Source organism: Fundulus heteroclitus, chromosome 13 (genome assembly GCF_011125445.2).
Source record: "Fundulus heteroclitus isolate FHET01 chromosome 13, MU-UCD_Fhet_4.1, whole genome shotgun sequence".
NCBI classification, from domain to species: Eukaryota; Metazoa; Chordata; class Actinopteri; order Cyprinodontiformes; family Fundulidae; genus Fundulus; species Fundulus heteroclitus.
The window spans coordinates 12509591-12522422 of record NC_046373.1 but is presented as its reverse complement, the minus strand read 5'-3'; the positions used below and the strand labels follow the sequence as shown (position 1 = coordinate 12522422).

The following is a 12832-nucleotide window of genomic DNA, read 5'->3' as shown; positions in this document are numbered from 1 at the left end:
CCCCATCGAGTTTTAACTACTCCTTGTAGCTCTGCAGAGATGCAATTTAGCACAAAGCTGTTGCAGCTAGAGCTTGGTGTGCTGGCACGCCCAGGCTCAATCAGCTTTCACTTAGCAGCGAGGTGACTGTGACGCTGTGGTAGATCTGCCGTGCTGTCAGCGTAGTAGACGTGCGAGTTGTGTAGTCTCTGTAGGTGCAGCCTTTCAGTCTAAAAATCACTGACCTGTTTTCTTTCCTCTCTTTGTTTGTTCCCTTTGCCTCAGCTGTGATAGTGGGAGGCGTGGTGGGCGCCTTGTTCGCCGCCTTCCTGGTGATGCTGCTGGTGTACAGGATGAAGAAGAAGGACGAGGGCAGCTACACGCTGGAGGAGCCCAAACAGGCCACGGTCACCTACCAGAAACCCGACAAGCAGGAGGAGTTTTACGCATAACACCTGGACGCCAGGGAGACGCACCTCACATCGGGCGGGCGGGCGGGGGGGGCGAGAAAGAGTGAAAGAAGAGAGAAAATACTCTAAAGCCCTCCCCCCCTTCCTCCTGCTTCTTCTTCTTCTTCTTCTTCTACTTCTACTACTACTATTACTCGCCCCTTTCATCTCCTCATCCCGCTCCTCCCCTCTCGTCTCCAAAACATCCGAGAGCGCCTTCTCTCTGGGGACTTTCTTTTCAATGAAAATGGAAAAAATGAGGACAAAAAAACAAACAAACAAAAAAAAAAGTCCAAATATATTCAGAAAGAAATAACACGTACAACACCAGATGTTTTTAAAGTAACTGTTGTTATTAATATTCTGCAGATTCTCTTGTTCTGTATGTAACGATATCATTATTTTGTAAGAAAAACCGGGCTGGGGGAGAAACAAACAAATAAAAAAAAAAACTCCCAATCTGTGTTTTCCAGCACAAACAAATAAAACAAAAAGTTCCTCTTCTGTTTTTACGGAGCAAATTAAAGAGAGAGGAGAGGAGTGGGGGCGCTCAGAAGAGGAAGCCGCGACTTAACGGAGGGTGGGGGCGTGGCTCTACCCCTCATTTTCCCTTCCCCCCGAAACAAGAAAAAGAAAATCCCCTCACACCGAGCGTCTGGTTGGCCGCACAGAGTTCAGGGTCAAAAGTGAGAGGAAAGGTCTCTTTTGTGCCTTCCGTCCTGTTTTTCTTTTTTCATTTTTTTATTCGGTGCTCAAATCTTCGCACGCTGACATAAACACAGGCTTACGCACACGCACACGTCCGCACACAGACACCAGAGTCTGCTGAAGCTGGTTCTGACCTCTCGCTCTGCTCGGCCAACCAGAAAATGTTTGGGTCCCGTCGAGCCGGTGGCCCTTCTGCTCCTCTGGGGCTGTACAAAGACTAGTTATTGATAGTAATAATAATAATAATCAATAATATATCCACGTGTTGGAGCTGGATGGTGAGGAAATATTACGATAATTATAATAATAAAGCGGTAATGATAACAACGATGATGATGATAATAAAAACCTAAACAGGAGGATGTTGTATTTAGCATTTAAAAGAAAATAAGTATATATGTAAATATCAGCGTATCCTTTCTGGCGTCACTAATCATCTGCATGATTTTTTTTGTCTGTCTTTTCTTCATCATCACACCCGTCGTCACCTTTTAGACGAGCTGTGCTCTTGTCGCGTGCACGCACACACTCTGCACACACAGATAAAACTAGCTGCGCATTAGAAACGGGCCACGCTGACTCCAAATCGCATCGTTTTTAACTCGTATCGGAGCCGTTCGTTGTCGTCGTCTTCAGCGTGACAGAAAGAGGTCAGGTGGTGTCTCTGATCAGTTTCCGATCTTCTTTTTTTTTTTTGTTTTAGTTTTTTTGTCGAAGCACAATTACGGCGCCTTGCAAAAAGTATTCACACGCCCTGATATGACGGACGTCTTTTTACCTTTGGTCCAGAGCTCCTTCTTTTGCATGTTTGCTGTGGACTTTCTTTCATTAATGTCCTTCTTTTTGACACCACTTTACCATAAGAGCTCCACTAGTTGTTATTTCGATTCTCCCAAACTGAGCTGCGGCTTTACGTAGCTCCTCCAGAGTCACCACAAGGCTCTCTCGGCTCCTCTTTGCCCGGCCTGTCAGTTTCAGCGGACGGTTCCAACTTTTTGTCCGGCCACAGCGTAAAAAGCCCAACGTGAAAGTTTGTGGCAGCGACGTAAAACGTGCAAAAGTTCCTGGGGTACGAATGTTTTTGCAAGGCACAGTAGTACATGTACAGTCTTGGTGTCATCCGGAAAGCATCTGCCCTCTCAAGCCGTTTGCATGCCTCAGCTTTCTTTTGTTCCCCCCCCCTCGACCACTGATCGGCTCTCGGGTTGTGGACGGGAGGCGTTAAGAAGTCGCCCCCCCGTGTGCGCTTATCGGGTCAGAAGTCATATTTGTCGGTAAATTTTCGTTAATGACAGCAAAGTGATCAACCCCCCCCCCCCCCCCACCCCACCCTGGGACCATTTTTTGAGGGGAACGCGGTCAGGGATCAGTACTTCGATCTAAGAGATTGTAACAATAACCACACACCAGTGCGTCTGGGCTAGTAGCTTCTCTTATACTCAGTACTGTAGATAAAAAAAAAAAATGCATGGGAGTCAAAACTATACTTGTCTGGGTGTGCGTGTGGATTCCTGTGTGTATGTGTGTGTGTGTGTGTGTGTGTGTGTGTGTGTGTGTATGTATGTGTGTGTCTGCGCATCAAAAACGTGACGAGGGGTGCATTAGAGTTGGAATGTACTGTGGTCGAGAGTGTGTTTACCTTCTCCAGCAGTTCTCACGCTCTTCCACAGACGGGTAGCACACCTCCTCCACTCCTGTGTGTGTTAAATCACCTGCCGCCCCCTTCACCGCTCTGTGTGTGTGTGTGTGTGTGTGTGTGTGTGTGTGTGTGTGTGCCTCCATCTCATCTGAACCCACCACCTCGCCTGTATGCGTGTGTCACCTTGGTATTTCACAGCAGGCTCTTGTGTACACGACACTAGCCTGTCCCCCGTGTGTGTGTATGTGTGTGTGTGTGTGTGTGGGCGTTTTGCATGTGTCTCGTCTGCTCACTGCTGAATGTGGGGCAACTCGGTCCTCAAAGTGGCTATCACACACGCTGACCGTGTCTTCTCACCGTCTGTCTCGCCCCGTCCACCTGTCCGTCCGCCGTGGCGACGGGCGGCGAGACGAGGCGCCACTTTTATCACAGGCAGGAATGATCCAAACACGTACTGTCTTTTCTAAAGTGACTGTCAAGAAGTTGTGCGTTTGTACCCATCTAAGCCTGCGTAGCCAAATAATATAAGTGTGTGTATGCGGAGGACGAGAGGGTATATTTGTGTATATGTGAGTCTGGGTATGGACGCGCGAGTGTCTGCGTGAAGAAGCCCAGCGGAGGCTACACTTCTCTCTGTTTGCTGTTCCCATTCCTGTTTTTATACATTTGCATTTTTTTAAGGCTGAGTTTTCTGTCATTGGCTGAGTGAGCGAGAGGAGGCGGACCCTCCACGCCACCGCCCTGTCACTAATCTGCCACTCTGTTCCAAATAAAAAAAAAAAAAAAAACAACCTGATTGGATAAACGTGTCCCTCGTTTGTCTCCTGTGTCCCTGAGTCTCTCTTAACTGAGTCTGGCTGCATTCAAAGGACTCGGAATAAAGGTGGAGCTAGTCTGATTTAGCAGGAAACAAAGAAAATCACACCAGAGGTTCAAAATCGTCTGTTTTTCCAAATGGTTATTCGCAGCATTACGCAAAAGTTTGCCGATGTGTAAACGTGTGCTTAGAGCGGCTTGCGATTGTACCCATGCCCGTTGAGATTTTGACACGTTAAAAATACAACTGTCAGTGTATTTTATCAGGATTTGATTTGATAAACCAGCAGAAAACAGTGCATGAATGTGAAGTGAAAGGAAAATGCTGCACAGTTTTGCTGGATTTACAGCTACGATTTCTGCGACATCTACAGACGATTTGCACGTTCTTCTTTGCAAAATAGCTCCAACTCAGATTGGATGGAAATTATCTTTGAACATTAGTTTTAAATGGGATTATTTCTAGATGTGGATCATTCTAACATTCTTTGGTCTAAACTGTTCTAGTGGAGCGCTCGGGCTGCATGTTTAAACCTCCGCCTCAGCCTGAAGTCTTTTTCAGTTTTTCCAAGATAGTCCTGTATTCAGCTTCCCATCAACTCTGACTAGCCTGCAGGTCTCTGCTCAAGAAAAATGTCCCCACATCATGATGCTGCCACCACCATATGTAACTATGAGGAAGGTGTGCCAGTCTCCTAAATGGCCAGCTGTGTTCTCACCTAACCAGATCTCCTTCTTCTACTGTGCTTTAAACTCATCTGCAAACTCTGACCCATCTGCTGCTCTCATTGGTCTTTATGAGGCTGTTTATTCACTAATGTTATCTGGAAGAAAAAAAAAAAAGAGGCTTTTCCTCTGTTCCGGTAATCTCAGAAAACAGTTGGTGACGGCATTTTTTTTTTTAAGGGGCATCAGAGTAAAGAGAGCTGGATACATATGAATGGCACACGTTTCAGTTTTTTTTTCAGTTTAGAACTATATCATTTTCCATCTACTTCACATTTATGTGCTGCCTTCTATCGTTTTCTATTGCACAAAGTCCCTGATGGAAGTCTTTGCAATGGGAGAAGACGAAAAAAAGATCAAGATGTTTGTCAGGCATGGGATGATATGTGTTGTCTGTGCAAACATAATCGGATGTTCATGTTAGAGTACACCTAAATGGGCCATTGTCTAAAAAGAGTCGCAAAAACTAAGCATAATCAAGAGTCTTTATTGTTATTACGTGACCACAATGACATGATCGTTCCTAGAGGACACCCTCAAAAATGCAAAAAAACACTCCATGACAAGAAAAAGCTAAATGTAAAGTTCAGCTGTTCAGCAGAAGAGATATACTTTTCAGAAAGGGACGAATAATGTGCAATTGTTAATTGATATTAAGGCATATTCAGACAAAGAAGTATGGTAAATGTTCAATTTGAATGCACAATTAGAACATTTCCTGGGAAGCTAAATGGTGTGCAAATAGTCCTTAGCAAATAAGCAATACAATTTCATCCATCTGTTAGTTATTCCTTTTATACCCTGCCAGACGTCCGTTGGAGCTAGACGTTGTTTTGCTCTTAGGGAAGCACACATTCAGGTAATGATTCAACACTGTCTAAAGCCCACATTCAGCAGGTTTTCTAAGACTTTTTTTTTACTTTACATGTACAAAAAGGTACAGATTTCATTTAAAAATTGTATGTTTTAAACATGTTCTGACAAATATAAATTTCCCCACTCTTAAGAGAAAAGTTGCTTTTTGCCTTATCCCTAAAAAATATTAAGTTGATGTGGTTTAGGACATAAGTTTTCTATTTCCATAGCAGGAAAAACACCTAAAACACCATATCCTTAAGAAGAAGAAGAAGAAAATCCAGCAAAGGTCTGACAACCTGAGAGACGGGTCATCCTTCAGTTCATCCATCTTCTGTCTGCCAAAGCCTTTCTGTCATGGATCGGACCGCATCTCATTCGGCGTTACAGCTCGTGTCAGAAATGATGGACTCATGAGCACAGATGAGCTCTGTCAAATGTTGATCCAGCATGATATGGAAAATATTAGACTGGCAGCAGTTTCCCTTTCCAGCAGGGTCATTTTTTACCAAAAAGCCTGCTAATGCAGTAAAAATATAGACTGGGTAAATCTCCTTGAGTGACCTCGTCAGCATACTAAACTTGGTTTGACAGAAGCTAAATAAGCCACGAGAGATTCAAAACATCCATCGACAGCCTCTTGGAAAGATGTCTCCTGAAGAACTACTGAATAAATTCCAAGAAAACAAGTCTTAGAGGGTTTAGAGTGTGTTCAAGTGTAAAAGAGATTAAATCCAATATTGACTTTCTGGCTCATCAGAGCTCCATAGACTTTGTTTTATCTTTATATTGGACATTTATAGAGTCAAATGCTGCTTTAAATCCCCACATCCATTTTCCACAACTAAAACACGGTTTGGGAAAGAGAAAAACTGTGAAGCACTTTGCGAGACAGAATGAAAAGGGAGAGGTTAAAGCAACGCGGGGATTTATTCAGCCCAAAGCCGTGCGAATGAACAGAGAAAAATCTGGAAAATCCAGCGTAGATGCTGAGAAAAACCTTCAAACTTCACATGAAAGGCTCCAGCTGTCCTGATCAGGGTCAACCTAGTTCACATGGAGGCCCAGCCGACGTTGCTTGTATTACTGCAAATGAGGAACTGCGTCTTTATTTCCGTGTGCAGCCTGATTATTAATCAAAACACACCCAGCAGCGAGATTCTGCTTAAAAAGAACAACTTTTTGTTATCCTAAACACGACATCAGACTGACTTCCTTCTGAGCTAATTCCCGGACAAATGCACCATTAATCAGAATGCCCAAACTAATTACAATGTAATTAACCTTGGGATTTTGGAGCCTCTTAAGGTCATGCTAATCAACCCTTGCTTATTATTACATCTTTTTTGTTTCATTAGATACAAAACTATTTATGTACATTCTGTAATTAGCAACTCTACTTCCTTTTTAATGAGGAATTTTGCTATCAGTGCGTTTTATAAAAGGACCTTGTTGCAAAAAAAGCTCTGCAGGTCAAATCGGTCAAGTAAGTTGAACACATTCAGAGCGGTTTCCTCTTCCTACTATTCCTACTTAGTTTTCTGCATTAAAAAACAACTTTTATTGATGTGACATCGGCACAAATTGGAAATGTTGGAAAAATCTAGCCTTTTTATTCTCAGTTAATTTCATTCAGTTAGAGGAAAGAATCCAGAGTTTAGAAATAATTTCACCCAATCACAGGTTGCACGTGCTTTTTAACCCCTAGCAAGTACTGTAATATAAACGTAAAAGTGTTTTTACTTAATGCTTTTTAAAGTTCATCAAATTTTCTTTATCTATCTATCTATCTAGATAGATAGATAGATAGATAGATAGATAGATAGATAGATAGATAGATTGATTTATCTAGTAATCCCGGACTTTCTGTTTGACATGAGGTAGCTCCTCTTCAAAATGGGAAAAACAAGGAACCATGGTGGTTCAGGTAAGGCAGATGATGCATTTATCCATATTCTTAGGGTGACAAAGAAGGCTGGATGAGGACCTGAGTTTATCACAGACAGAAACAGAGACGGGAACGGATCTAAAATAATTCTCCAAATCTCATGTTAATCAACCACAACAACATAGACAGCATTTTGGGGCCACCAAGTTTGTTTTGGAGGCACATTAATAGTACATTTTATTTATAGGCACCTTTCTTGACACTCAGTCACCTCACATTAAACATAAAAACAGACTTGATATAAAAAAAAAACGAAAGAAGCAATATAATTCAAAATGCTTTACTATGTCTAAAAAAACCAAACAAAATGGGCCGCCATTGGATCTTTGGCGATCCCAAGATCTAGACAGATCCACACAGAAATGGTTCAGCAGATTTAAAAGCAACTTTCTGTCACTGTCACCTCTCTGGTTTTCATAGTAAACTGGGTGTAACCAATGACTTTTGATCAGTATTCTTCCAGGTGTGAACTCTTAGCTGATCTGTTCATCATGCTTCACATCAAGATCTTCATCCCTTCAGCTGAAGTCGTTACAACCCTGCATAAGTCTGACTAGTGGATGAAACGGATACAAGAAATGTTCAAGTGTCTGACGATAACGCACCGATATATATATATATAATAATATAAAGATAATATATAAATATTTCAGAAGGCATTTCCAATGTCAGCGATGGGGGGGGGGGGGATTTGAAAAGAGGAAGCTGTGAAAAATTTAAACTTTCAGGAACAGGGAAGGATTTAAATAGAAGCCACTATGTGCAGAAAGTTCACTTGTGATAAGAAGGCTAAACTTTACTCAAGTAATGTTAAATTGTTCTGACTTCACTACTTGCATTTATGTATGTGAACAGGGGGGCTGCCACAAATTTTTCGCCCAAGACAAAAAAAAATTATAAAATCATTCAGAAAGCTCATACACATATATAAAACTTAAATTTTTGGAATTGTCCTAACCCGCCCCTCATATGGCGCCCCTGTTTTTGAAAGTGCATTATCGACAAGTCATAAATGGAGATAAGTATGCAGATTTTTTACCTCTCACAGTATGATCTCCCCATTGAGATCAGGAACACTGACATCTCCTAAATCCATGTAATCTAGAGATGTTTTCAACCCTCAAGGCACACCTGTCCTGCATGTTTCAGGTGTTTTTCTGCTGATCCATCCATCCATCGTCTATACCTGCTTATCCATGTAGGGGGTGTCCAGGACCTATAGCGGCCATTGGGTGAGAGGCGGGGTACATCCTGGACAGGTAGGCAGTCACACCTGATTCAGCAAAAGCCTGAAGATCTACCATCCACTGCAATCAGGTTGGCTGAACCAGGCAGTCATCTTAAACACGCAGGACAGCGTGCATTTAGGACCATGGTGGAAAAAACATGGACCTGGAGAACGAGCTGTCAGCATCAAAGCTCCTCCTGGTTCCAGCGGAGACTGTTGTCAGGGAGCTCTGCAGATTATCCACCAGTACATTATTACTGGAAAGACAGGCAGCTGCTGAATTATTCAAATGTCATTTATTTCCATGCTGACAGCATCACAAAGGAAGATCGATTTGTATTCATTTGGCTATTGTGGGGAATCACAGTGGAAAAAGCTGAATTACAGAGCTCAAACTGCTGTTCATCGACAGAGCTTTGTGGGATTTATGGTGCCTCGCCCGAGCATCCACGCCGCTCGAACCTTTCAACATTTTACCGTGTAACAATTACAAATCTCCATGTATTTAATGGTGATTTTATGAGATAGACCAACACAAATTAGTGCATACTGGTGAAGGGGCAAAAAAAAAGATATGGTTTTCATCCAAAAAGTGGGATGTGCGTTTGCATTCGGCTCCCTTTACTGTGGCGCCCTGATACGCTGATATTTAATGCCAACAGAGATCCGGCTGTTTGCCTGGTGTGAAGGTCTCAGAGGTTTGCCAACAGCATCACAGAGACCAAGAAACACACCAGTGAGGTCAAAGTTATGAAGAGCTTTAGATCGGGGTTAGGTGATAAAACACATCACAAACATCTCACAGATCCACTGTACAGTCCAGCGTCTCAAACATCAACAAACATGGAAAAACATGGCCATCCACCTAAACTGGCAGGGAGAGTATTAATGAGAAGCAACTAAACGACCCAAGGTAACAAAATCTGGCAGAAATTCATGGGGTGTGAATGCTTTGGAGGTCATGGTTTCAGCCAGCAGTAATATTTTACAATCCAAAGAGCCAATATCATCTCCATCCAGATAAATAAAACGCCAATGCCAAAAAAGAGACAATTTCTATATTTTAATGAATATATACTAAGGGGCATTTGGAAAGTTTTGTTTTTTTCATTTTAAAACCGGGAAAAAAAGTTAAATAGTGGTTCTTTAAAAATGACAACAAATTATTTGTTGTCATTTTTAAAGACACACCATTTAACTATTCCAATCTGTGACACGAAAAATAGATCTAAAAAAAAATCGTTTTGGTACTTTTGGTAACAGAAAAAACTGCTAAAACCTGCCTTTCTCATTATATCTACATTTTGGCTTTTAGCCAAAAGCTATTAAAAGCCTCTGTGGAAGCCACAGGCCCTGGTCTGAGCAAACATGCTGTAGTTTAAGGGAGTGAACTTCCCCTTTAAACTCCCAGATCTTCACAGTGTTGCTCAAACTTCACGCTGTAAAACAGGACATCAGATAAATATGTTTTGATCACAGTCAACTAAACTGTGCACAGATACAATTCTTCTCCCCCCCCCCCCACTGGTAAGTCCCCCCACCTGGTCGTCCTCTGCCACAACTTGCAGAGCAATGCATCTGAAAATGTACGATCCCAGTCTCTTTCCACCTGATTGATATTGTGTTTAACCCCACCGAGTCTCAGGGGGAGGAAGAGACGGGGGGATTATTCTTTATACATCAGATGAAAGTGTACCGTACTCAGACTGTCCATGGGGATTTGCGAGCTCACTGAAAAAGAAAATCAATCTTTCAGCCTTCACGTTTTAAAATTGCATGATCACTACTGATAAGGTTAGCTGAAGGAGAGGAGTGGAGGATTAGCAGCAGACAAAGCATAGATCCAGAGGAGCCAGCCTGCTGCTCTGGTTTTGGTTGGTGGGCTGCTGATCTCTAAATATGGCTCCCCCAAAAACCCTAATGGGGTGCATCAAGCATGAGCCAGCTCTGTCATGGAAGGTAGAGCTGGGCCAGACTGACGCGTCCTGGTTCCAACCAGCGCGCCATCTGGTGGTCAAAAGAGGAACTGCTACAACAGGAGGTGGGGGAACAGCCCAAAGCTGGCTTTTTGGCTGCTTCTATTAATAACTTAGATGCAGAATTGTAGAACATAGAAATGCTCTCCACTGCGCCGAGACACTTCGCAGGTGCTATTCTGCTTTTCGGAGGGGGGGTTTGGCATTTGACATTTTGGGTTTTGGTCGGAAGATTCTTTTTTTAATTATGTGATCTTTTAGGTTTTTTTTGCATCATTTGTAAGGTCTGCAACAGTTTAGAGCAATGATAGGTGCAAGTGTAGAGCAAGCAGCGTATGAAACAGACTTGACCTTTATGAGTTTTGCACAGAATAAAATCTTTTGTAAACAGAAATGTGGACACTGTAGGATTTTTGCATGTTCTGCATATGGCGTATCTATCTATATATATATACATGTGTGTGTGTGTGTGTGTGTGTGTGTGTGTGTGTGTGTGTGTATAAAGGTACTAGGAATCAAATGCATGGCTATAATAACATTTCTTATGAAGACTTGCATTTGCTTTGACTCTCGTATGAACATCCCATAATCCATGGGCTTCCATTATGATGTTGATCCACCCTTTGCAGCTAGAGCAGCTTCAGCTGTCCACAAGGTTCTGGAGTGTGTTTAGGGGGACTATTCATTCAGAGGTGTATTCGTGAGGTCAGACACTAACGTAGGACGAGAAGGCCAGGCTCAGTCTCCAATCAAATTCATCCCAAAGGTGTTCTATCGGGTTGAGGTCAGGTCTCTGTGCATGTCCGTCTAGGTCATCCACACCAAACTCTCTCATCTATGTCTTTATGGACCTTGCTTTGTGCACAGGTGAAACCAATGGAAGAGGAAGGGGGCCATCTTCAAACTGTTCCCATAAAGCTGGGAGCAAATTTCACGACTGGACTTGTTGCACAGGTGAAAGACCATCACAGAACCACCAGCTCCTGTGAGAGATCCATCCTTTTACAAATGTTTGCAGAAACAAACTGCATGCCTAGGTGGTTGATTTATACACCTATTGCCTGATTTCCATTATTCGGATGGGTGAGGGAATACTTCTAGCAATAAAGTGCAGATTCGTTGCACACAGAGCTTTTTTCCTCTTGATTTAAGTGATAATGGCTTGCATCTATTCTCTAATTTCACAGATAATACAACATCGAATCAATAAAAGGGGATTTTTAATGCAGAGATGTCAAAACAAAATAAGTGTCAGTGTAATGCATGACACATACGCTCAATACTTGGTTAGGTTTCGTTTTGCATGAATAGCAGCATGGCATAGATGTGATCAGGTAATATGAGGTTATCTAATCCCTCATTCATTATAAACTTATCCTTGCAGGGTTGCCGGGGGCTGGTGCTTGTCTTTGTCATTGGGCGAAAGGCAGGAAGTGTGTCAGACCGATCGCCAATCACAGAGACAATGTGCCCCGACTCCGAAATAAAATGAACATCAACATAAACTTTGTCATTAAGGAGAGCATGAAAAGGTTTAGAATTTCCTGGTGACTCTGGACTTGATAAACCCCAGTGAACCGACACCAGCAGATAATATTGTTTTAATGTTGCAGTTATCCTAATTGCTTCTGCAACGTTTCTTTTAACCACAGTTGTTTTTTTTCACCCAACTTTCCATTGGTAACCATCTTACCCTCACCATGTCGAGGGTGTCGATGACTGTGAACTGGATAGTAGTCAAGTCAGCAGTCTTTCTGTGATTGTATAGGCTGTAATATGAAATTCTTGCATGAAAAACAAGCTTCCTTGTACTGGTCTAGAGTAAATTCTAACTTCCAAGGAGCTAAAATTGGCTGCAACCAAATTTATATATTTTTTAAACAAATCACAATTACAATAAATTAAGTTTCTTTGGAGATTCTTACAGAGATGCTTAATTATTAAATGCTTTTTTTCCATTAACAAACCACAGCAGTATAAAAGGTTTTACATTAATTTGCCCATGTGTACACTCCAAGATATCTGAATTGATAATTTCAAATTTCACGACTGATACAAAAATAGTTCTGCAATTATGGTAGCTTTAAAATAACTAAATGGCGCTATATAAATAAAATTGAATTGAATTGAACTAAATCACAAAACCTTTTTCTTGTGTTTTATTATTACATCACATCTTACTTGACGTAGATATTTTTGCTAAATATATTTTTTTGTATTCAATGTATATTCAATTCTAGCACGTATAATGAAAAACAGTAAGTCAAATTTTACCACATAGGAACCACACGATGTTACCATATTGCAGGGGAGCCATGTGGGGAAAACTATGTTAAAAATAATAATAATACATTTTGGCTTACTTCAGCAGCTCCTCAGCAGAATCACTAAAAACCTATTTTATTATCCCTTAGTGCTGAACGCAGAACAGTGGGGCTCATTAAACAAAGCACATATTTAAACGCATGGTGCAGAATCGTCTCCGTCTAACTTCGCCTTTCCCTCGTC

The 12832-nt window shown here is 41.9% G+C and overlaps 1 protein-coding gene across 2 annotated transcripts in view; it reads left to right on the top strand.

Moving 5' to 3' along the window:
* The window catches only part of sdc3 (syndecan 3), a 58894-nt gene extending 55349 nt beyond the window's left edge, over nucleotides 1–3545 (top strand). For both annotated transcript variants that reach the window (XM_036145076.1, XM_012861447.3), the window contains one exon: nucleotides 265–3545. In XM_036145076.1, coding sequence (XP_036000969.1) covers nucleotides 265–431 — 167 coding nt within the window. In that variant the 3' untranslated portion in view covers nucleotides 432–3545. The remainder of the gene's footprint in view (nucleotides 1–264) is intronic.
* The last annotated feature ends 9287 nt before the right edge of the window (nucleotides 3546–12832 follow it).